Source organism: Hemicordylus capensis, chromosome 3, assembly GCF_027244095.1.
Source record: "Hemicordylus capensis ecotype Gifberg chromosome 3, rHemCap1.1.pri, whole genome shotgun sequence".
NCBI lineage: Eukaryota > Metazoa > Chordata > Lepidosauria > Squamata > Cordylidae > Hemicordylus > Hemicordylus capensis.
In genome coordinates, this window is record NC_069659.1 from 191,007,493 (window position 1) to 191,033,383 (window position 25,891).

General features: G+C 43.7%; 1 protein-coding gene across 7 annotated transcripts in view; it reads left to right on the forward strand.

Annotated features, from left to right (window-relative positions):
* The first annotated feature begins 5,081 nt into the window (after positions 1–5,081).
* Positions 5,082–25,891, forward strand: part of NSD2 (nuclear receptor binding SET domain protein 2) — a 192,227-nt gene continuing 171,417 nt past the window's right edge. The window contains exons 1-3 of one of the 7 annotated variants that reach the window (XM_053304249.1): positions 5,083–5,353; positions 10,200–10,331; positions 22,854–23,485. In XM_053304249.1, the coding sequence (XP_053160224.1) occupies positions 22,892–23,485 (594 nt within the window). In that variant the 5' untranslated portion in view covers positions 5,083–5,353; positions 10,200–10,331; positions 22,854–22,891. Of the gene's footprint in view, positions 5,354–5,847; positions 6,198–6,225; positions 6,452–8,270; positions 8,319–10,199; positions 10,332–20,545; positions 20,665–22,853; positions 23,486–25,891 lie in introns of those variants that run through there. The other 6 variants (XM_053304255.1, XM_053304251.1, XM_053304250.1 and 3 more) reach the window with 6 other exon arrangements.

Below are 25,891 nucleotides of genomic sequence, written 5' to 3' on the forward strand. Positions count from 1 at the left end.
GCCCTGGACTTTGGCCTGGAAGTCCAGGGGTAAGAGCGCCTCAGTGGCTATTGAAAGCAATCCTGAAGATTTGAATGGCTTGTATTTAATAGCTTGCCGTAGGCACCTCTCAAAGTGGTGATTCTTATATGTATCAGGGGGGAGAACAACTGTGAACTGCCTAACAGATTTGAACCAAATTTGCTACAGCTATAGGAACACATAGGGATCCCTCAAAAGCATCGTTTGTGATGAAGTCATCCACCCTGATTCAAGATGGTGGATGTGTGAATGTCTGAGGTGTAAGTGGGCTAACTTTTGAACTGTCTAACCAATTTGAACCAAATTTGCTACAGGTGTATGGAACCATAGGGACATCTCAAGGTCATAGTTTGAAATTATGTCATCCACCCTGATTCAAGATGGCAGACACATGAATGTTTGAATTGCAGGTGGAAATTGATTTGGACCAAATTCGGTACAGTTGGAGGAACACATAGGGAAACTTCAATAGTGTAGTTTGTCATCCACCCATCATCCACCCCAGTTCAAGATGGTGGACACATTAACATTTGAGGCACAAGTGGGGTAACTTGCATAACCTATTTAGACCAGTTGTAGGGATAGTGAAAGTAAAGTAGGCAGATTAGTTCTGACTAGAACTTGTTAGATTCTAAATTCTTTTTTAGAAGCTGCAGTGATGTAGAATGCTTCACCTGGCTGCAGTCAGGAACTTGAAAGAGGGAATATTATTCCAATTTTTCTTGAGCTGCACTGGTTGCCCATTTGCCTCCTGGCCCAATTCAAGATGCTGGCTTTTCACCTTTAGAGCCCTAAATGGCACATGGGACTAAGGAACTTGAAGAAGTGTGCTACTCATATGAATCTGCCTGACATTTGAGGTCATTTGTTCTGGATTATTTTGCTGGCCTAGATTCAGCTGGAGAGACCTTGGGGAGGGATGAGGCCTTCCTCACTATTATGCTCAGCTTTTGCAATTATTTTCTGGTTAGGCCTGCCTGACTCCTATAGTTTTTGTCTTTAGGAGGCTGATAAAAACTTATCTGTTTTGATACCCCTGTGGCCTTGATGATGACCTTGGCTAGCACTGTTGATATATTTGATTTTCTTATTTGTTCTGTGGTTGCTTTGTTTTTATTGTGTTGTTTTTAATGGGCAATGCAATTTAGTGATGTATTAATGTAATCCCTCAATATACCAGTTTACTTTCTCCTATATAAATGTATGTCTGCTTTCAGACAATGGAAGAAAGAAAAGTGTTGTACTTGGGGACGATGTTGCAATGGGGAGGAAACCTGCTTTAGAAATGTAGGGGAAGAGAAGGAGGCAATTTTGTACTTCAGCTGGTACAAGCCAGGCTGTTTACAGGAGCAGCCCATTGGTATCACTTCACCCCAACTTTATGTGATCTGGATTTGTTTCCAGGTTAAATTAAAAATGTTGTCTATAACCTTCAAAGCCCTAAATGGTTTTTTACTTGGATCCCACATGGGTCTTCCTGTACATTTTGAATGTCATCTGAGGCTTTACTCCACAGGTGCTGGAGCCTTTTGAGGCATGATGGCCATCCACTAGGAGCAGGGACTTCTTAGAGATGGTGCTGACTGTGTGGAATACCCTCCCCACACCTGGTTGGCTCCTACTTTGCACTCATACAGGTCCACTGTTCTCTCTAAGGTGAGCACACGTGTGCATGCTCACAAGTTTTCTGATGTCAGCTCAGTTAAAGTTAGATCCCACTCAGGTTGAATTAGAAAGGCCCCACTCTGATTGCAGGTGCACACACAGTGCTTTTTGATACTGCTGCCCAGAAAAAAACTCGCTTTGCACAGAGATGAAAAAAATGAGAGGGACCATTGTTCAGGTCCTGTGTGAAAACCTGATTTAGTGTCCTGCTTTTGGATAAAAGTGATGCTTGGTGGGTGTTGTGGGTCTTTTAGTTGCCGTTTAGCATTTTTAGCTTACTTTCCAGTAGGCCCATGACATCCCCTGACATTCTGTGTGTTTCTGTCCCCACCTATCAACTGTACAATGCCTAGACCAATATGAATCAAATCAGGTACAAATGTAGGGACACGTAGGAACACTTTAATGGCGTAGTTTGTCATGATGTCATCTACCCTGATTCAAGCTGGCAGATGTGTGAATGTTTGAGGCACAAGTGGGCTAACTTGTGGATTGTCTAAGTGATTTGAACCAAATTTGCTACAGCTGTAATGAGTGACACACAGGAATACCTCAATGGTGTAGTTTGTGATGATGCCATCCACCCTGATTCAAGATGGCAGATGCGTAAATGTTTGAGATGCAAGTGGACTAACTTGTGAACTGTCTAACAGATTTGAACCAAATTTGTTACAGTTGTAGGGACACAAACACGTAGGGACACCTCAATGACACGTTGTTTTTTTGAACTGTGCTGTATTGTTATTGAGAATATTTATATACTACTTTTCAACAAGAAGTAATGAAAGCAAATTTCAGAGCAAAAGGAATGAAAAGGCGGTTCTCTGTTCCAAAGGGGCTCACAATCTAAAATGAAGAGGGGAAACCACATAAGGAGATACCAGCAACAGTCATTGGAAGGATGCTGCGTTGGGGTTGAATTGAGATTTTAAAAACCCCAAATAAATCAGAGCTGTGCAATTTTTAATAAGATGACAATGCTCTAGAGTAAACAAAATGACCTCTCTAACCATCCAGCCCCATATCCAATACTGTTTTTACTTTGATAAGAGAGAGAACAGAATGGTTAAGGGCATATGAAGAGCAATTCCAGCCATGCAGGTTTTAAAAAACATAATTTACTTTAAAGTGTTCTATACCACTATTTAAAGGGGGGGAAAGGAACACTGGAAGCTGCTATATACTGAATCAGACCATTGGTCCATGTAGCTCAGTATTATTGTTACATAGACTGGCAGTGGCATCTCCAAGGTTGCAGTCAATAATTGAAAGAAAAAGCATGGCAGAAAAGTATCTTAACAAGTCAGCTACAGAAGGCACAATGAAAAATACATGTCTTAACTTGCTTAATGTGATGAAGGGATGACAAGGGGCAATTAGAGTGAGGCAGATGAAGAATGAGGGTTGGAAAAACAACCAGGGGAATTTGGGGGATAAAAACAAAAGAGCAAGGGAAAATATCTGGAGCGAAGTCAGGGCTGGATTATGACATGCTGAGGCCCTAAGCTATGTCAGTCTTAAAAGGCCCTGTAACATCACAGGATCCTGTAAGAAAAGTGTGTTGAAAAACTGAGATCAACTCAAAACTGATCTCAGGTTCATGGGATCCCAAAATCAAACTGATCCTGGATCAGTTCAGGCCCTGGTCTGATGAAATTTTGATAGTTATTTTTTCACCGTTTTATAAACTCAGTATGAAAAATAATATAATATATATATTTGTCTTATCAGAACGATAATAAGGCTATTCACATGAGTGGCCAAACCCAGGCTAGGGCAGGGCAGCCTGGGTTGAGCTGCTTGTGTGGTATGCCGGGATCGCTCACAATCCCAGTGCTTCCACCTCTGCTAGCCTGACTTTCAACCCGGGAGCTTGAATGGGATTTGAGGGTGTGAGCATGCCCTCTACCCCAGGTTCAGGGTTGTGTGTATGTTCAGGCTGCAGCCCTAGCATACACAGAGCCAGGTTAATCCCCTAGTGCAATATACTGCTTGTGTGGTGCATTATGGAATTCCCGGAGGCCGGGACAATTTTTCCCAGCCTCCAGAGATCCAGATTGTGTGGGTGCATGAGCCGTGCATCCCACAGTGAGTTGTAGATTGCCTGGGCGGAAGGTAGGTAACTTGCCTAGGAAGCAAGAGGTTGCTGTTTCGAATCTCTGGGTGTATGTTTCCCAGACTACGGGAAACACCTATAGCGTGCAGCAGCGATATAGGAAGATGCTGAAAAGCATCATCTCATACTGCACAGGAGATGGCAATGGTAAACCCCTCCTGTATTCCGCCAAAGAAAACCACATGACTCTGTGGCTGCCAGGAGTTGACACTGACTCGACAGCACAACTTTACTTTAAGCAGTAAAAGTAAAGTGTATGTAATAATGCCTTTCAGTATCTTCCTATATCACTGCTGCCCAGTATAGTACCAGCAGGGATTTGAACCAGTGACCTTCTGCTTGTTAGTCAAGCATTTCCCCACTGTACCATTAGGTGGCTAGTTTACTGAAATCCAGTACTGAGTGAAGCCCTCATTTCACCTAAATCCAGTGCTCGCTTCCCTGTATGCTGTGCAACTTCATGGGCCTTACTCTTCATCTTCCTAAGGAAGGTCTCTCTTGCCTTGTAGGTACCATTTTAGTTTAGCACAAGGTTGTGTTTTAAAGTCAGCAAAGCATTCCAGAGTAATTATTTTAGTGAAGCTAAATTGCTAGGACAAGGGCAGCTCTGAAATCCATGCTGCCAGGAAAAGCAGTACTAAACATTTTTACTTGAAGCACACTATGATGGCACCTAAACCTGATGTTAGTCTGCTCATTCAGGCAGCGATCCTATGTACGTTTACTTGGGAGTAAATTCCATCTAATGCACTGGGACTGACTCGCTTCTGAATAAAAGGAAATGTCATTTTCTGAATGAAATCTGCAGAGGATTTGGCTGCACGCGGTTAACTTTTAAAATGAGAAGTGCAGAAGCCTGCCTGGAAGACATTATCGCTAGCTCCAGGTGTGGAAGAGCTTGGGCTTTCTTGCTCAGAAAAGAAATTCAGGCGAAACCTGGTGGCAGCAGGGCCCTGCAGTGATTGTCCTGGTCCATAGGGATGTGTTTTCACATTTGAAATGCTAGTATTTATGGAATAAGCGGTGCTGCTACGGCCATGAAAAGGTACAGGATTGTGACATCTGAAAGCTAAAATGGGGCTGTTGGATCATAAGAGACCAGCGCGCATATTTCCATGTAATTATGTCAAGGGCTCTGAGGCAGCCCTATACAGGCTGAAACCGGAATCATGAGCTATCCCTTGTTCGCATACTTGCGTCCCTCGGTGAGGGGAGGCAGGACGTTCTCCCTGTTTGTCTCTCCCGCCCTTCCTCCTCCTCCTCCCCCCCCACCCCTGAGGCCGGAGTGACTCCGATTCGGCTTGTATGGCGTCGGCGTGCAGCTTTTCAGCTCGCTGGGCGCCGGGTTTGAATGAGCCGCTTCAGGGGTTGCGGCGCGAAGGTGGCAGCAGCCAATCAGAGAGGCCGATTTTTCGCGCTGGTTTTGGCTGGAGGAGGAGGCGGAGACCTAGGGACTGTCGGTCGGACGGCTGGGAAAGGAGCAGAGGCGAGCGCGCGGAGTCCCACCACCGGAGGACGGGGGGAATTCACCAGTCCTCCGGAGCGCAGCAGGTCAGTGCTGGAGGGGTCTCCCGGGAAGGAGAGGGGCACAGCCCAGCAAATTAGCGGGAGACGAATGCGGCGGCTTCTTTCCCGCCTCTTGGATCCGCGAAGGGAAACACTGGATGCAGCAGCTGCGCGTGGCCTTCCTACGGCTACAAGGCTAGCCATTCTGCCCAGTGGGCAAGCGAGGAAGCCCCCCACTCCTGTCGTGTCCATTCCAGGGCCCGGAGCGCGTCTGCCCGCCCGCCTTTACCTCCACCGCTTCTTGCCCGTGCTCAAGAGCCGCTTGGCCGGCTTCTCGTAGAGCCTTCTCGGCTCTGCTTCTTCAGGGCCTCGTTGCTGCAGCTTTTGCACTCAGAGGCTGGTGGGGGTTTCTACGGGGTGATTGCTTGTTATCGGCCTGGCGCAGTAGCAGCTCCGCCGCCGCCAAGCAGGAGATGCAGAGAGCTGGTACTTCATATTCAAATAGCCAGTAGCGTATCGCCTCTACGAGGGCGGGCGGGCGGGGGTCAGATCAAATAGGAGTAACTCGGAAGGTGCAGATTTTGCACGAGTTAAAAATCTCAAGTTGATCAAAGAAAATGGTTTCCAAAAAGAGCCCAAATTGATTATTCATGGTTGGAACGTTTTCATTTGAGTGGAAATCCCTTGTATGGTGGCCTGCCCGCCTGGGAGGTATTGAGATCGCCCGCTTCCTTTTCCCTTGCTCGCTGGGAGGTGCTGGGGTCGCCCGCTTCCTTTTTCCTTGCGCGGAGGCAGCTGTTGCTGTTTGAATTGGCAGCATTAGGAAGGAGTGAGGATGTAACTGGGAACGTATGGCGGGGAAGCCATATTTGATTCATTCTTCTTCCAAGTAAGTGCTAGTGTGATGATGCGATAGTGATGCATTTGCAACCCAATACCGTCGTTCTGCATGAAGGAAGAAAGGAAGCGTGTGATCGAGATCAAGTTGTGTGTTCTCGTTGCTGGCTCCTGGTTTATAAGAGGAGAACCAGCTTGGAAGATGGACTCGGGGGATGGCTGCTGGCAAGATTATAGAATCAAGTCTGCATCCCTTATGAACGGTCTTCAGGAAGAGATGGTGATGGCTAAAAGACCCTGTATTGGGTTAGTTTCAGAGCGAAAATGTCATAACCTGTACCTCTTTTCAGATGAAATGTTTCAGGTTTGCTAAGGGATTTAAAACCAAAATGGCACTTTTATTTCTTGAGAACTTTTTATTTTCAACATCGATGTGCATTAATTCCGGGATTCCAGGAATGTGGGTTACTGGATCAAAACTACTTGGGAGCGTTTTGAAACCTAGGTTTGGGTAATTAAGAGGCTCTGAAGGGGGGAAAAGATCCAAGCCATCAAGGGTGCAAACTTATTAAGAAGAAACTTTTTCATTTCAGTTTATTGGTTTTTATTTATATTGGGTACAACAGTTGCTGTGAAGCCTTTGCACTATTTTGTAAGCAGAATTAACTTACCTGAGTTGACTTGTGAATTGTCCAAACTTAAGTTGCATAGTGGTGGGTGGAAATGTTTGATAAGGGAAAGTTATAGAATTGGTTGAAGGGGGTAAAATAGGAAGAGGAAGGCTGAGAAGGCCTTAAGGCCGGGGTGCACAACTTAATTGGCTTAAGAAGTTTAACACACTTTATCCTGCCCCTTTGTTGTAGCACAGATTGAATTACCCCAGTGACAAACATACTTCAAAGTCACTCAGCATTTTCCTCAGAGAAGTAGATCTGATTTATTTATGGGCCTTATGGCAACTGATTTTGATGTACTGGTCCTTGTATTATTTTGCTGCTGTCAGCAAATTAAAATTAGTATTTAATTTTATAGTTGGTGCCTTAATGCAGCAAATAATATCTTTTATTGATAAGTTTAAGTAAGTTTGGTTTTGTGATTTTGAAAAAAAGAGTTCTAGGATTACATACTTGCTTTCGAAGATTGAATTAGGTTAATAACATGATTTATCACTGTTTCCATTATTCTACATGCATGTAGAAGATTACATGTTAAGTGCCAAAAACAATATATGTGTGTGTGTGTGTGTGAGAGAGAGAGAGAGAGAGAGAAAGAGAAGTAATGTAAATACAACTTCAACTACTGTCTCTGCAAGTCCCATTTTTTGTGAACCTTAGTTGTATTAACTTCAACTAAAGTTCAGTAGATTGGCATGCTATTTATGGAAGTCAGTTTTAGTTGATTCCAGTGTGATATTATTATTTAAATCAGGGCTTGACAAATCCTAGCACCAGAGAACCATGGCACCTAGGAATTTAATTGTAGAGGCTAGATTAGGATGGATATTCAGAGGAAAAGTTGTTTAATCAAATCTTGTTGTTGCAGGCAGCCCTGTTTCTCGTCTAAGTATGTTGCTTGTAAAGGGGATAAAGAAAAGACCATTTTCTGTCCCCTTCCTCAGTGTCCATTACCACAGCCAGTAATTTTGTCAGGTATCCATTGTCTGGCTCCTAGATCGAAAGAAGATTTGTCAAGGCCTGACTTAGATGCATCTGGTTGCCCACTGTGGGGGAATGGTATGCTGGATTGGATGGATTTTTCGGTCATTTCCAGCAGGGCTGCTCTTAAGTGGGGATGTTTCCTAAATCTCATATAGTATTTTTAGTAGCATTACTTCATTAAGCAGCTCACTATAAAATAGTGTTGTGGGTTTTTTTGTCCTATGTGAAGTGGTTGGTTCTAAAAACCTATTTAAAGATTTGCATTTCCCTGATAGGGCACAAATGTTCCCCCATTGGATGATGTGATTATGGCATCTGCACTGCTCAGCCTCCCTGCTCAGGACAGATACAATCCTGTCTGTGACTTGTTTTGCACTGATTCCTTAAAATAACTGAAAAAGGATTTGTGAAATTCAGGAAATCTGCCATTTGTAGATCCCTGCATGATAGCACTCCCCCTCCCCCACTATTGAGGATTACAGAGGAGTAGAGATGAGGGGAGTGAAGGCCACAAGGTGATTAGTAGAGCTGGTTGATAACTAAAATATCCACTCCCCCCAAATTACCCTCTTATACTGCCATGCCATATATTAATAATAATAATTATTATTATTATTATTATTATTATTATTGAAAAAAGACTTTAATATGATGATTCTTCCCTCCCCCTACTTTATAAAAAGGGAGTGGCTGTGCAGAGAAGGAAAGGGAAGCAAACCTTGGCTGGTCCATGTCCCCTGCTCGCTTTGTCTTTAGCCTTGGAAGAAGGGCCTCTGTCAGGAGTGATGAAATCCTCCCCCGCCCCGCTCTCAGGGAAGGAGAAATGTCTTGCAAATAAAGGGCAACCATTACACTTGACTAGTCTAAGCCAGGTCTCTGAGGTAGATTGGGTAGTGTGGCTGCTCCTAGCTGACAGTGCCCTGCTTCATTTTACCTCAGAATTACTAGGCCTCCGTGCTTTTAACACCTAACCATGTACCTCATAAGGGGGAAAGGCTGCTGAGTTCCTTTTAAGGGCCAGAGGGCCCAGGGCATTTAACAGTAGTATGTCAGGCAGACATTCTTCAACTTCACCTAGCCTATGAGGGTGGAAGCAGCACCTCATGATGTTCTGCCTGTAGTTCAGCTGCATGATAGCAAAAATTTAAACTGGTGACATTCCAATCTCCTTATGTGCCAGGGCTTGGGAAGTCTTAGTTTCCCTTAAAGGAGCCCCACCAGTACTGGTACAGCACAGCACTTTATGATGGGAATGGTCACCTCTTCATTGTGCCAGGAAGAATATTTGACTTCAGTTGGAGCTTTGCACAGGCTTAATATAGTTAGTCAGGAAGCCACACTTTGAGTTGATGGGAGCCACCACTGGTTCCCAGGCCTTGCAATGCAGAATACTGCCTTATATGCAATACCAGTATACTAGCTGACCCCCACACAGAGCATCTGTGTGCTCTTTGGGGCCGGCGGTTACCTCTCCCGCCGCCACCTTCTGCCCCAGTCTCCACTTCCAGGCTCAGCTGCCCCTCCTCCCGACCGCCACTTCTGCCCCCCAACTCCCCCCCCCGGGCCTTGCCTCTGAGGCTGGGCTGGGCCCACCACTGCCTCTGGCCTCTGCGGCCAGGCCTGCCGCTGCCGTGGCGACCAGTCCTCCTGGGTACGCCTCAGCCAATCAAGCCCGTCCGCCGCCCAGCCAATCAGCATTCCAAGGCACACCCAGGAGAATTAATATAATAGATAGAATACATGCAGATTACCTGTGATGTGGTATTTCAGAAAATATTTTGGCACTGTAAATTGATTGGGAGCTGATCTAACCGATTTGTTGAACTTATATTTAGTAAACAAAATCAAAAAATGTATACCATGTTAATCTTTCATGATGCATAAATATCTCAAAGTTTTCCAGTAACCAAATGAACTTGAATTTATATTTGATTGATAACAATTATTTATATACTGCTTTTCAACAAATGTTTCCAAAGCAGTTTACATAGAGAAACAACAAATACATAAATAAGATGGCTCCCTGTCCCCAAAGGGCTCACAATCTAAAAAGAAGCAGAAGATAGACACCAGCATCAGTCACTGGAGATACTGTGCTAGGGATGGATAGGGTCAGTTACTTTCCCCCTGCTCAATAAAGAGAAACACCACTTTGAAAAGGTGCCTCTTTGCCCAGTTAGCAGGGGTCTGATTAAGAAAAAAAGTATACATAATGTGTGTGAAATGTTAGATTTGAATTAATTAAAAGTTTAGTAATTATTTTTGAATACTTGTAAGTGCTTTAAGACATTATAATTAATAGCATGCCATTTCCCTTATGTTCTTTAAGTTTGAAGGAAGAAAAGATAAGCAGTGAAAACTGCTAACACACTAACTTTGTATTTTGACACGCCCAGGCACATCCAAAAGCTGTACATTAGAGAGCGATTTCCCAAGTACAACCCATCTTCTCATGTGCCACCCACAAAGTCTATCAACATCTGGAGGAGGAACAGGATAGTGCTTGACCCCTGCATATTCTGTGGAAGGTAAGAATGGTCTTTACGCATGTATGTGTGTAGACTCTATTTCACCTTCTGCTCATTGTGTGAGGGTGGGCAGGGACAAGTTTGGTGGGTCAGGCTAGCAGCTGTGAATTCCTGCTCTTCTGTATTGATTGAACATGTGGATGGAATGTGAAAAGCAAGCTACAGTCACCTGAAAAGTTAATTGCAACATTGAAGCTCCTTTTAAAATGGATGCAAGCAGGAGACTAATCCTTTCTGATTTATTATTCACATGTGTATTGAAGAGGAAAAGTAGTGATCTTAACACACATGAACTTCCTTGGAAGAAGGCGGGATAAAAATGTATTTCAGTAAATTACATGCTTAAACTATTGAGAAATGTGGGGTGGCCCGGTGGCCACTCTCCCAATGAGAAAGGTGGTCCCATGTTTGCCAGGGGCTTTGATACCTCAAAGTAGTGTCAAAGTGGGGGTGGTTAAGTCACCAGGAGTGTCTCATCTCTTTCCTGGGTTCAGCTTATGGCTTTCTGGTCTTCAACTGCAACCACAGAGCAAGTAAACCCAGCTGTCAAGTTGTTACCAGGGCTCATCATGAGCTTTAGAGATTGACAAGTCTTGCTCATGTGCAAAAGGCTCCCTTGGTCTCATGAGAGTTCCCCCAAATGAGCATATGTTGGCTGTATCTCCGTTGCCTTAGTGTTGAGGGTGTGTTCAAACCAGGCTGACAAGATCTGTTCCCCATCCCCACTCTATCTCAGACTGGATAGATCTCGGGGATTCGCCATTGTAGAAGGTGCAGGCAGGCAGTAAGTGAGAAGACAGATTAATCAATGCCATCCAACTAGGTTGCAGGGACACTTGTTTTCCAACTGTTTTTAAAAAAATAGTGGACATTCTTACAGGTAAGGCCAGTGTTTACGGTTAGATGATGACAATGATTATTTATTCGATTTCTATACCGCCCTTCCAAAAATGGCTCAGGGTGGTTTACACAGAGAATAACAAATAAGATGGATCCCTGTCCCCAAAGGGCTCACAATCTAAAAAGAAACATCAGATAGACACTAGCAACAGTCACTAACGGTACTGTGCTGGGAGTGGATAGGGCCAGTTACTCTCCCCCTGCTAAATAAAGAGAATCACCACGTTAAAAGGTGCCTCTTTGCTGAGTTAGCCGTGTTACAGCTTTATTAACTGAGTACAGAATACTATTTATTATACGTATCATTTTTATACCGCCTGATATGTATATCTCTAGGTGGTGTACAAAATTTAAAATATTTAAGTCACAATTTAAAATACATGACAATAAAACAATAGAATAAAGTAACTATGAAAAGTTTTAAAAATTATTTTAAATTTTAATATTGGCTAAGAACCACCCTCAGCAAGCCTTATGTAAACATCCTCTGAAAGTGCTAATGAACTGGATCAAATGGCCTTCCACTTTCTACTTATGTTGTCAATGAAAATCTTTCATAAGATCATTGTACTTATTGAGTTCAGTAGCTGGAGTTACAATCCAGCTACCAGAGATTTTCCTGATACCCTAAAAAGATTGTGATCTGATTTGGGAGGTTACTTGACGTATTTATTTAGTAAAATAAACCTCCACTATATTAATAACCCATGCTGTATCTCAGAAGATTTTCAAGTAGCTGAGTAGTTGCCCTGAAATATATGATTTTGGAGGTGGTTGGAAATAAAACACTTAATGAGGTTTAAACATTATACTGAAACAAATTCAAAGCTTTATGTGGAAAGAAATTGGCTGAGATTCCCTGCAGTGTTCTGACAACGAAAGGAGCCATGTGGGTACAGAAACCAGTTGTTTTTTCTTCCACAGCCTAGCAGCAGGGCAGGGGGGAGCGATTTTCACTGCTTTCTTTTCTTTCCAGAACACACTCCTGAAAGTTCTTTAGGAGGAATGGGAAAGCAGTGAAAATTGCTCCTTCTCCACTGCTGCTGGGCTGTGGAAGAAAGAAGAAGCATAACCGGCATCCAATAAAATGTATATGTACTCTGTCACGTACTTCCTAGAGATAATAACTTAAAAAGCATTAGTTATGACTTTGACATTTCCAAACTTGTCTAATATTGCATTTGCATCCATTCACTCTTACTAGTAAATTTTATTAAACAAAGGGTCAGTTTGCATGAGAACAAGCTGGCACATGTGTTCAGGACTGGGTTGTGCTGAGAGCATGCCCATCCTGATGTCACTGCAGGACAGCCTGATGCGTTGTCCAAGTGTCCTTCAATTGAATGGGGTGTTTTGGAACATGTGTAGAGGGGCAGTTTAGATAAATGCCTTCCCATGCAATTGAAGGGTGACTCAGTGTTTTAGGATGTGCTGTAGTGACATCAAGACAGGTCCACTGTTGGCACGACCCAGTCCTAATAATGTCTGCTGATCATTGGCCCAGTGACCAACATCTGAACTAGCATGTGTACAGTAGTGCAAGTTGCAGACTACTTCTGCACTTTTGCTTGAGTAGGGGATGTTGCTCTCCCCCTCCCCCTAAAGCACACCATGCCTCACCAAAACATGATCCTGAGGGTCACAGCTTTCAGGGACATGTTTTGTGATGCATAGTTGGCTTAAGTTCAGAGTAAAAGGAAGATGGTGAATATTGCCCCCTTTCCCTGCTCAAGTGGCAGTGCAGTGGCTGTCTGGAATTCCTACTGCAGCATGAGCCCAGTGCTAATGTGGATGTTGGCCAAATAATATTTAGAAATGGAAAATTTTCTATGGAAAAATAAAGTACGGGAAACTTTTCTACCCCACCTTTGCTGGAACACTGAGGTAATAAGTTCACTTAAGCTATTGTGAAACATTCCAGTAAACCTTAGGATAATAACTTCAAATAAATGTTGGAAAAACCTTGACAACAGCCTACTAGGGCTAAGCAAAAACTACTTATCTAGTAGGATTTCAGTCCTATACCAGAAAAAATTGAAGAAAATCATTGAAGACCACCCAATTGTTTTGTGGGTTGGGTGGTAGGTAGCACCCATCATGCCCTACCACCCAACTCCTTTTGGTGTCTCTGTGGTGTGTCTATGGGGAATAATGGGCTGGTTAAAGTTCCCATTATTCCCTATGGATGAAACTTTGTGCAAGTAAAACACACAGTATTAAAAACTGGGAATCTCCCAACATAGAACATGGCACAAAACACAGTCCAAAAAAGAATAATTGATCCAGAATCTGCCAGCCACAGTGCCAGGTGCCCATGCTGCATCATTGGCACAAGTTGCTCTCCCACACACACACAGTTATGACTATTGCAACAGCAGTACCCTTTGCAAGCATAGGCATAAGCTGAGCTCAATAGAACCACCTATTCAGCCACATTTTGACTGAGTACACCTTGCAATGCAGACAGCAGACCACCAGAGCAGTGAATGAAGCACAAGTTAGTCTCAAGGACAGACATGGAGCTTGTCTCAGCAGTCACCAAGAAAATATCACACATACTAGAGACAGCTAAGCTCCACTGTCCATTTCTCACCACAAAACCATCTCACAGGCCAGACCTCAACAAGTCTCAAGGAAGACAGGCAACCAAGTTCTGCTTTTGTCCATCTGAGACAAAACCAGATAGTCATCAATCATAGCAGCAGCAATAGCACAGTAAGCACATTAAACAGTGCTGAGAAAAATAAAATGATATAGTTACTTGATAAGAAGTCTTTCTCTTCATGTCTGGAATACGTTGGCCTCAGATTGGCTGTGCTGACAGCCTGGCTGGCTGGCACATGTCTGGGCACCAATCCACACTTACCATGGGCCATGGTTGGGTGTGTGTGTGCCTGTGCTTCTTTGGAAAAAAATTAACAGTAACAAACAAGTTAACAGTAAGATTAAAAAAATCATACCTCCTATCTGCTCCACCAGACCTTGGATTGGTGCTGGGTCTCAGGTCACCAATCCATCATTATCCCAGGCCTGATGGTGTCTGTGTGTGTGCGCGCGCGTGTGAGCAGCACTAATGGGCAGACTGTGACACATCTGGTTTGGTGGTTGGCCAGGGTGGGGTGAGCTGACAGTGGGGCTTCAGCAGGTAGGAATGACCATGAGTCACTCACTCCACGTTCAGCCTAGCAGGGGGAGATTTGGCCTTCAGGAAGACCAGATTCTCCACCAAGCCAGCATCCATCCAAATGCAAGCGATGGGGTGTCACCACGTCCCTGGCCATGGAGAATACCCTCTCGCTCTGTACGCTGGTTGGTGGACAGTTGAGGAACCACCTGGCAACCGCTGCCAAGTCTGGCTTGGTGATCAGACTTGGTGATGTGTTGCCCAAAACTGGACCAGTTCCATCTCTGGGTCTGCCACCATCTGCTCCTGCTGGTACTGCAGAACAGACTGCTCAGCACTTCTGCAGGGCTTTGCTGGCTCCTTCCATACCTCCCACAAGGCGCCAAGGCACCCCCATGTAAATCACTAGGTGAGTGCCCAGGCAGAACTGCCAGCTGCATTGGCGCTCCCAGGGACACCACGCTGCTGACTTGGGAAGCCATGATGATGCTACTGCTGGGGGTGGAGTGTGCATAAGTAGGCACTCTAGCACCCTTCTAGTTCTGACCCAGCCTCCTCTCCTCGGCCTGCCTAACCTCTTGAACCAGGAGAACCCTCCACCTTGGCAGGTGGTCAGGTTGACAGCGTTGCCCTTCATCCTTGGGTCACATAGGTAGGACAAAACATGCTCTGCTGAGCTGCTCCACCACTCTAGTCCTCAGCCAACCTGCCAGGATGTGTGCTTCCCCAGTGGTCAGCAAGGTCTGGAGATCACCCATTGTCTTCTGCAGAAGAGCGATGGGCAAAGCTGTCTTGGCACACAAGCTGTTTGTGGCAACAGGGAATGGCTCAAATGTCAAGACAACCACTGAAATGAGCTCCCAGTCTGCATTGGACAGGTTGCACATTCCCAAGCTACAGCTCCTCACCAGGGCATGGATGACTTTCTCTTGTGGCCATCCTGAGGGATCGGGTGTTCAGGTTTGTGGAGCTCACCCTGCCTCTCCCAGAGCATCCACCTAGCCTTTTTACTCTGTTGGAAGTGACCTGCTATCTTGTGGTGGTACTTCACAAGAACAGCTCTGGCAGCAGCAGGGCATTAAGTGGGGAGGCCTCGGCGTTGCTTGTCCTTAGCCTCCTTAAGGCCAAGCATATCTGTCACGGCCAAGTGTAGCATGTGTGTCCATCCACAGTATGGCATAAATTGCAGCGGACAGGCTGCCCTCAACATGTTGGCACCATTGTCAGTGACCAGGAACCCTCAACGAAGGTTTGGCTGCTTGGACTGCCATTCCTCCACCTCTCGTCCAGTGGCCGCTGACAGCTCATCTGTTGTGTGGTCAATGTGGTCAGCTCCACACGCAGCATAGCCCGCCCTTGCTTTGCTGCATGGGAGGGGCTGGCCACACCAGCAGCAGCAGATGTCCCCTCACTCTCCTGCCCCCACCAGTGCACCATGAGGGTCAGGAAAGCAGTGTGCATCCCACTAAGGCTCATCCACAGATCTGTAGTGAAGTGCATACTGGTGTAGGGTGCTGCTGCATGCCGCAGCCCTGACATGACCTCCCTGCATGCCTGGTATAGGGAGAATACCACCTGCCTGCTGAGGTTGTTGTGTGGGGGGATATGGTAGTCGGGGCAAGCAGCTGGAGCAGCCAGCAGAAGCCGATGTCCTCCACATGCAATGGCTGGTCATCCAGAGCCATCATCTACCCATTGGTCTGGGTGATGAGGCGAGACTCTGGCTAACCAGACTGCTTGCCCGCCAATTGCACCCACTGTGCAACTAGCAACGTCTCCTGCTTGCAAGCAGGAGCACCTGCCTTGCTGCTTCTAGTTGAGGGCACACCAGGTGGCCTAGCCTTGCCAGCAGGAGCAAGGACCTCCAGGTGATGACATCTACTTTCCCCCAGGTTAAACATACCTTTTTAATAGTACCTCTAGGACTCAGTTTCGAGACCCTCACCATCTTTATTGTCCTCTAAGTATTTTAGAGTTGGAAGGGATTTTGTAAGTCTCCTTGTCCAACCCTCTATTCCATGCATGAATGTGCTATAGCATCCCTGACAGATGGCTGTTCAGCCTCTGAAAATATTCAGTGAAGGAGAGCCCACTGTCACTTACAGTTAGGAAAGTCATCTTAATGTCTAGCCTAAATCTTGTTCCTTGTAATTCCTTCCCATTGGTTCTAGTTCTGGCCTCAGGAAAAACAGATAACAAGTCTGTTCCTTCTTCTACATGACAGCCCCTCCTATATTTGAAAACAGCTATTGTCTTCTCTAGGCTAAACATACCCACCTCCTTCAGTCATTTTTCATAGGACTTGGTTTCAGACCTCTTGCCATCTTAGTTACTAACCTCCTCTAAGCCTGTTCCAGTTTATCCTGCATCCTTAAAATGGTGGCCCCAGAATTGGACACAGAATTCAAAATGAGGTCTTACCAGCGCAGAATAGAGTGGAACAATTACTATAAGAGAATGTTATGCTTATGCTAAAGCAGCCTAAGATTACATTAGCTTTTTAAGCAGTGGCATCACATTGCTGGCTCCCCCATCTTATACTTGTGCATATGATTTTTCATTCCTAAATGCAGGATTTCCCATTTATTTCTGTTGAACTTCACCTTGTTGGTTTTGACTTACTGCTTGAGCCTATATAGATTGTTTTGAATTTTGATTCTGTCTTCTTAGGTGTTAAGTACCTCCTTCCCCTGCTTTGGCAGCAAAATCTGCCAATTTGAAAAGCATCCTCCCTCCTTGCAATCATTTATGAATAGCACAGTACCTGGGACAGATGCCTGTGGTACTCACTTGATACTACCTCCAGGCTGATGTAGAGCCATTAATGAGCATCTGTTGTATATGATTGATTAGCCAGTTGTGCATTCACCATTTGATATGGATAATAAAGATCTGATTCTGATATGTATGGAATTTGTTATTAATCTGCCGTGATATATTATCTCTGGTCATTGACTGTAATAAAGGATGATGACGACAACATTTATCATCTTGTCAACAAGTATATCATGGGAGACTTTGTCACATGCTTTGTTGAAATCAAGAGACACTATGTCCACAGCATTCCCCTGAACTACTAACTAGTAAAGTGTGCTGTTAAGTCGATTTCGACTCCTGGTGCCCACAGAGCCCTGTGGTTTTCTTTGGTAGAATACAGGAGGGGATTACCGTTGCCTCCTCCTGTGCAGTCTGAGATGATCCCTTTCAGTATCTTCCTGTATTGCTGTGGGGATTCAAACCAGCAACCTGCTGCTTGTTAGTCAAGCATTTCCCCACTGCACCGCTTAAGGTGACCTATCTGAAAAAAGAGATGAGACTAGTGTGGCAGGACTTGTTCTTGAAAAGCCCACATGGATTCTTCTAATCAACATATTTTCTGCTAACAGACAGGCTGCTTAATAATCTGTTCTAGGATCTTGTCAGATTTCGAAGTCATGTGGTCTTCCCTGTAGTTCTCAGTTTCTCCTTTTCTTCTTTTGATGATAGGGATGACATTTGCTCATATCCATTCTTCTAGCACCTCACTTATTCTCCAGGAGTTCTCAAAGATTACAGACAGTGACTCAGATCACATGCAAATTCCTCAGTTCCTGAGACTATAATTCATCTGGAACTGGAAAATTAAACTCATTTAAGGTAGCTGAGGTTCTCTTACTATTCCTTTACTTATCTTGGGGCATGATTGCCTTTCTCATTAATTCCACTGTTACCTGGTTGGTCCATACTTTCCTTGTGGGAGAAGCCAAATGCAAAATAAATGTGTTATACTTATCTCAGTTGCCAGTTACTATTCTGAGCATTAGCTTGCCTGACACTACCCCTACAGGTTCAGGCCACTTTTCTGTACTCTACTTTGATTATATGCCTGTTCTTCCATTCCGTACAGATATTGTTCTTAGCTGTTCGGAGAGCTCTCTGTAGATCTGAGCTGTTGTCTCTATATGTCCCTCATGTTTCCTTCTCATATGTCTTTTAGAATTTCCTGTTGGTTAGTCTATTTTTTCCGTTTGGATTTCTAGCCATGGGATTCTACCTAATTTTCTTTGAGTTTATTAAAACCTACATCTCTGAAATTCAAGATTTATGTCCAACTCGCTTCAGTTTTCCATCTCCTTAATATAATTAATTTCAAGATGGCTGGTCACATTCCCCTTGGGTTTTGCCCACTTTTACTTCATTGACCAATTCCCCCCTATTGGTAAACACTAAGTTGAGGAGAGCTAACCCCCAGTTCCTTCTTCCCCCTTTTAAGAGGTGATGTTTACAGCAAGGCAGTTAAATAATTTATTGGACCTCCTGCTCTCAGCAGAGTTCAGCTATCCTGAGAACTCCCAAAAGTCTAAGTTCCTCTTTACTGCTACAGCCTGCCTCTTTGGTAGTCTGGGAGTCTAAGGAAAGCAGTGTCCATATTTTCTGCTTGGCCCAGTGGTCTATAATAAACTTTCATGATGATATCACTTTGATTTATCTCACATTTTCTTTTTACCCAGACACTTTCTACTGGGCTCCCATGCTCTGGTTCATGAATTTGTGTGTGGATGTATGCATTCTTTATAAAAACGCAACTCCTCTCTGTTGGGTCTGATGAGTAATAAACATGTTTCCCCACGGCTCACTGTTAAGGTATTACATGTTTGCATCAAGTTCAGATTTAATTTTAAACTAGGTTAGTTGAAAAATAGAAGATGAAATTTTACAGGTAAAGCTTTCTTTGTGTGAAGAAAGGCACACTTCAAATATTCAAATCATTCTATTTAGTTTAAAACCATAGGTTTGAATTCAGTCTTTCTTCTGAGTGAGTCAAAGGATTATCATGAAAGATTACCTGGGTAGTTCACAATAGATTAAGCATGTGATATTTATGTGCTTCACATCAAATTGTTGATAAAAATATGAAAGCAATGTGCAAAATGGAGGAGGCCCCCCCCTTTTTAAAGCAGAATACCTCGCTGTAGAGTTGAGGCTCAAAAGGCTGATGTGTTCTGGAGGTGAGATTATGGCCATGGCAGATAACGTTTGTTAGACAGTGCTGTAGCATTGTTTAAGTTGTCCCCTAATTTAAGTTGTTCCCCAATGTTTGATTAGTAACCGTGACATGAAAATTGAATATGTTGGTGTACTTGCATTCTGTTGTTCTTACGTATATTGCAATCAAGTGCAAGAGCAAAGAAGTGGGTGTGAAGAATAGTGAGCAGCCAGTCAGCCAGGAGGAGGGCTAATCTGCTTGAGTAGTTTCATTTTCCATTTGCTTAGGTCTTTCTTTGAGTGGCATGGCAACCTCAGGAGTCAGAGCAGAGGCTGAACCCATAGTTTTTGTCAATTCATACATCATACGAAACCACAGTATGGAAACTGTGGTTGGCAAACTAGTTTTAAAGGTAGTTTCACATTCTAGTTTGCCAACCAATAGGAAGCTATGGTTTGTCAATTTAGGTGTTACACCAAGCTACAGTCAAGCTTCATAATCCATGGTGTGATGTGACGTCTGAGTTTCAATGAGCAGATCCATGCTAGGAGATCAGAATATTCAATTCATTGAATGAGTTTCTGTATTGAAGTACTAGTTTGGTCTATGTCCAGTATTTGCAGTATATCCTAGGAAGGAGTACAGCTTTTGTACTGGGACAGATTTGTGCCCCACCCACCACTTTCTATATATAATTGTAGTAGGTATTCAATAAATACCTACTGAATAATATTGAACGGTATTATTTCAGTAAAATAATACAGGCAGATTTATAAGACTTCTCTGTGGCCGTCCACTACTTTGGAACACTGTCCCCCCCCCCCCCCGATTTGTTCAGCCCCCCTCCCTGGCTGCTTTTAAGGCCCTTCTTAAGACCCACCTGTTTTGCCAGGCGTCTATCTATCTATCTATCTATCTATCTATCTATCTATCTAAATTGTTGTTGCTATTGTTGTTCACCGCCTAGAGGCTTTGGAGGAGGCGGGATACAAGTAAATTTTAATAAATAAATAAATAATCATTTGAAAATAGCATTTGTAATTTCAAAGGCAAGATGTGTATTACCCTTCCTAATATTTTGTATATGCCCTGAAGGTTGTCAAAGTCTGTGTGTGTGTGTGTGTGTTTGTGTGTGTGTGTGTAACCAATTCTTGTTGAATTGCTGTCCACAGAATATATTGTGTAATCACAGCTTTTTACTTTAATGAAGCTTCCATTGCCCAGTGCCTTGAAACTGAGTGAATACTGTACACAGAGGAAGTTGTGCTCATTTATTTACTTCTGAGACTAGTTCCTTCTGGTTGCTTTGCAAGCCTTCTGTCAATTCTTCCATCACTTTCAAGGTATGCTAAGTGCAGGCATTGCTAATGTTATGTCCTTCAGGAGAGCAAAAGGAATGAAATGGTCTCCCTGTTGTGAAAACTATTTGACTACTTTCCTGTGTGCTCCCCCACAGTCTGGTTTCTTATTCTGTAACACATGAATAACTGCTTCTTCCTTCTGCTCTAATGACCTGTTTTTCTGCTCCTAACCCAAGAAGCCCTTTTTCCACCCTTGATTTTTCTAAACTGTTTTACTACATCTCCAATAATTGTTCTGCGTCATTGTTTACTTTATTATTATTATTATTATTATTATCATCATCAATAACAATATCAATATTATATTGTTTACTTTGGTTCCCATTACTTCAGAAGTCTTAACTTTTTTCTTCTTTTTAAAAAAACAATCTGTCTACTGCTTAGGAGTTGAAAATAATGTTTTCTCCTTGGTTATTCACACTAATGATCTTTCCTGCATGTATGTGGAAGAGGAGTGAGTCTGGTGTAATCCATCTAACTACAGAGAGTTTACTAATGCAGAGCTTGACAAATTCCATGTGCCAAGGAGTTATTGTGCCTAGGAATTTACCTGTGGTGCCTAGATTATAATATTTAGAAATAGAATTTTTTATTAGAATAGCTAGATTAGAATTATTTAATAAAATCTTTATTTGTCCCAGGCAGCTCTGCTGCTGTTCAAAGTATGTTGCTTGTAAAGGAGATAAAGATAATCCCACTTTCTCCCTCGAAGTGGGAGGTCACAGCTCACAAAAGGGTTAACTTCCACTTCTTGTTCCCAATAGACAGGAAATCTCAGGTGTTTTCCAGGTAGCTGAAGTCCGTCCCCTTCTCCCAGCATGCTTAGGTGCGATTCCTCCATTCCTCCCTGTTTTCACTCCTGATCAGACATACACCTGGGCTCGTGCGCAATTTCTAATCCGCTTTCATTCTTAGATACAACTAAAAGAACGTGCCGGGGGGGACCCCTTGGTTGTGTATTTTGGCCCCATAACTTGTCTCAGAAAGCTAGTGCCCCTGTTAATTCCCTTTCATGCTTCTTTAATGATCAAAAGGGGCACCTCATTACAGGCTCTGACACATTTTCTTTGCATTTAGGAGCCAACCTAAAAATTTGGGATCCAGACAATTGACACTTGACAAAATTACCAGCTTTAGTGATGAACATTGTAGAGTGGAAGGGTAAATGGACTTCTCTTTATCCTCTTGACAAGTAGTGTGCTTAGAACAGAAAAAGGGGTACCTGGGGCAAATATTTTATCAAACTCCTCTATTTCTGAATCTCCTAGTCCAGGTACCATGGCTCTCTGGATCTGTCAAGCTTCCTGTTACCTGGGATTTGTCATTTGTCTCATTACATAAGTTAGATGAAACTTTTGACTCCTGCAGGTAGGATTCTTAGGTCTGAAGGCTCAGTAAGTCCATTGCTCTTTGTATCCTAGCGCACCTACATAGGTGGCTGAGGCATCATTTCTCCATTCTAGAGTATTGTCTCTGGCACTCCACCTGCAGTTTTTGGCTCTCTTACTTGGTATGATGGTGAATTAAAGAAACTGAGAATTGGTGCTCAGCTATTGTCGAGCCAGAGTTTGCTGGTTCAAATCCCTGCTAGTATGTTTCCCAGATTATGAGAAACACCTAGATCAGGCAGCGGTGACATAGGAAGATGCTGAAAGCCATCATTTCATACTGAACAAGTGATGGCAATGGTAAACCCCTCCTGTATTCTACCAAAGACAACCACAGGGCTCTGTGATCGCCAGGAGTCAACACCAACTCGACGGCACACTTTACCTTTAGGGGTAACTTAATCTACAGCTAGGAGTAAATTAATCTACAGCAGTGTCATGTACTGATAAAATATTTTTTAAATGGAGAAAGTTTTAATGCCTTAAACTGTGATTAACTTATTTTCCTGAATAGTGAAAACTGGATTTAAATTAGGTAAAAACTGTCCCTGGTAAATCCATGCCAATTTTTGTTAATTTGGGATAATTCATGACCCCCTTAGTATGCACCAATATTGTGTATTGTGTACAGTTGGGCTGACTCAGTATCAAATCTTATTGCCTTCAAAGTGAATGTGGCAAATTCCTGACTATGTATTTTAAAATATAAACCAAGCAATACTCAGAATTAAATCTCCCAGTATTAATAGTTCAATTAATTTTGTTCATTTTCTTTTAATACAGCATTATAAACCTGAAAGGTTCTTTTGCTCTTTGGCTGAATGGAATTCAAAAGTAGCTCTCTGCTGTTAACCAAAAAAAGAGTCAGCCATATCAAAATGAAGCAAGTACCAGAGATCATTGGAAATCCTACAGTGAAGACACAGAACTGTGAAGTGAATCGTGAATGTTCTGTCTATCTAGGCAAAACACATCTTTCTGCCACACTACAGGAGGATGTCATGCCAAAATACAATGGTCATGATGCTCTCCCATTTATACCAGGGGACAAGCTGAAAGATCTCACTTCTCGTGTATTTAATGGAGAATCAGGAGCACAAGATACAAAGCTGCGTTTTGAATCACAGGATATAAAAGAATCTGGAACGCCCCCTAACACTACTCCTGCCAAGAATGGTTCTCCAGAGATTAAATTGAAAATCACTAAAACTTATATGAACGGAAAGCCGTTATTTGAATCTTCAATTTGTGGTGACAATGGAATAGATATGTGTCAAGCAGAGGAAAATGAGCAAAAACCGGCAAATAAGGAGAGGAGAAATAGAAAAAGAAGCATCAAATATGACTCCCTACTTGAACAACGTTTCGTTGAAGCAGCATTACTGTCAAATACATCTGATTCCTCTGATGAGAAGGTATTGAACTTACTTATTAACTGCTGATCAGGTGATTATAGCTCATGTCAGTTAATGTTAATATTGATAAAACTAACATTTTACTATGTTAGTTCAAAATGATCCTTGTATGGTAATTGACAATTCTTCCGTTTACAGTATTTACCTTTAGCCTTTTGGCATTAACAAACTTTCTGATAAGGTTTAGAGGATCCCATCAACTGCTTCACTGACTTGAGTTTTCCTCTTCTCCTTGCTCTTCTCATGAGCTTTCTATCTGCTCCCTGCTTGCTCTTCTTTCCCCCCCTTCAACAAAGGGAAGGTCTGGATTTTGTTTCTTTTATCCAAGAAAGAGGCTTGGAAGGAGTTACATATGCAGCATGCCTTCCTTCTTCTGTGTTGTCTCTGTGCACCACAGTGTTGGGTTTCACGTGTGCACAGAGACCCATATCAGACAGAGCAGGGCTGAACAACTTTGGCCCTCCTGTAGATGTTGGGCCACAACTCTGATGATTCCTGACTTTTGGCCATTGTGGCTTGGGATGATGGGAGTTGTAGTCTAAAACTAGCCCTATCCAGCCCCGGCATGGCATCCCTCCAGTGGCTGTTGCTGGTATTTGCTTTGTTTCTTTTTAGATTGTGAGCCCTTTGGGGACAGGGGACCATCTTCTTGATGTATTATTTATTTTTCTGTGTAAACTTTGATTGAAGAGCGGTATATAAATATTTGTCATCTTAAATACTAGGGAGCTCATAGAGTATCTAATATGGTATCTTCGAGATGACCCAGAGACCAACCTGGCTGTCGCAATCTGTACCAACTGCAGTTTACAGACTACATACAAAGGTGCCCTACATGGTGCGCATTGCAGTAGTCAAGTCTGGAGATTACCAACATATGTACCACTGGTCTGAGGTTGTTTATTTCAAGAAACAGATGCAGCTGGCATATCAGCCGAAGCTGATAAAGCACTTCTGGCCACTGCCTCAACAGCAGAGGGAGGTTTCTATCCAGAAGCACCCCTAGACTGTGTACCTCTTCCTTCTGGTGAAGTGTGACCCTATCCAGAACCGGCAGATCAAAAGTGTCTCCTGAGTTATGACCCTGAACAATAAGTACCTCCATTTTATTTTATTTTATTTGGATTCAGTCTGTTTGTTATCCCTCATCCAGCCCATCACTGACTCAGCATTTAGGGAGGTTATGCCTTCTCCCGATGATCTTGACATGGAGAAATAGATTTGGGTGTCATCAGCATACTAATAACACCCTGAACCAAATCTCCTGATTATGATCTTCCAGTGGTTTCATCTAGAGCTTCAGAGACAGTATGGAGCCCTGGGGGATGCCACATAAAAGTTCACCTTTTGAAGAAGAACAAGCAACACCATTTGGAATCTGTCTGAGAGGTAGAAGCAGAACTGTTTCAAAGTGGTGCGTCCCATTCCAAACCGTCTCAGACGGTCTAGAAGAATAGAACCGAAAACCGGTGAGAGATCCAAAGGGACCAACAGATTCACACTCCCTCTGTCGATTGGAGATCATCTATCAGATCAACCAGAGCAGTCTCCAACCCACAGACTGCCCCCAAACCAGTTTGAAATGGGTCTAGATCAGGCCTGCTCAGCTTAGGCCCCCCCAGCTGTTTTTACAACTACTATAATCCCCAGCCACAGTGGCTAATAGCCCAGGATTGTGAGAGTTGTAGGCCAACATCTGCAGGAGGGCCGAAGTTGAGCCGGATAGGGTTAGATAATCCGTTTCCTCCAAGACTGCCTGGAGCTGGGAAGCCACCACCCTCTCAATGACTTTGCCGAACCACCAAAGGTTGGAGACAGGCCTATAATTGCTTAACTCTGAGGGATCCAATGCAGACTTCTTCAGAAGAGGTCTAATGATTGCCTCCATATCCAGCAGGCATTGGGAGCAGAACGCTTCCAGCTATATAAGCAACAGCTTCAGCTTCTAAAACAGCCATAAAATAATATACTCTGCCTCAGTCCTACACTGAAGGCCCGGCACCAAAGACGAGTCCCCTTTTTTGGCCAGCTTCGGCGACCGCCTACAGGCTGGCCAACGGCTGCACCTTTGGCGCGTCTCCTTCCTTTAAAGCCCCAGAATCCCAGAGCCTCCCCTCTCACAACACTCAGCTGATGGTAATTAATGCCGACAGGTGCAGCTAATCAGGAACAGAAGGCCACAGCTCCAATAAAGGCAGTCGAGCAAAATCAGAGAAAACCGGATCCTCTGCCCAGGCAGGAGGGATGGGAGGCAGCAATCAATCTCACAGTCCGAAATGGAGGAGACTGGCTAGCAAAGTCCAAACCTCTTTTTATCTTGCTCCCTCAGTCCAATATTGACTTCCATTGGGGACTGGTGGCTCCTGAAAGTGGGTGGCACACCTTATTGGCTACTTTGGAGTCTGC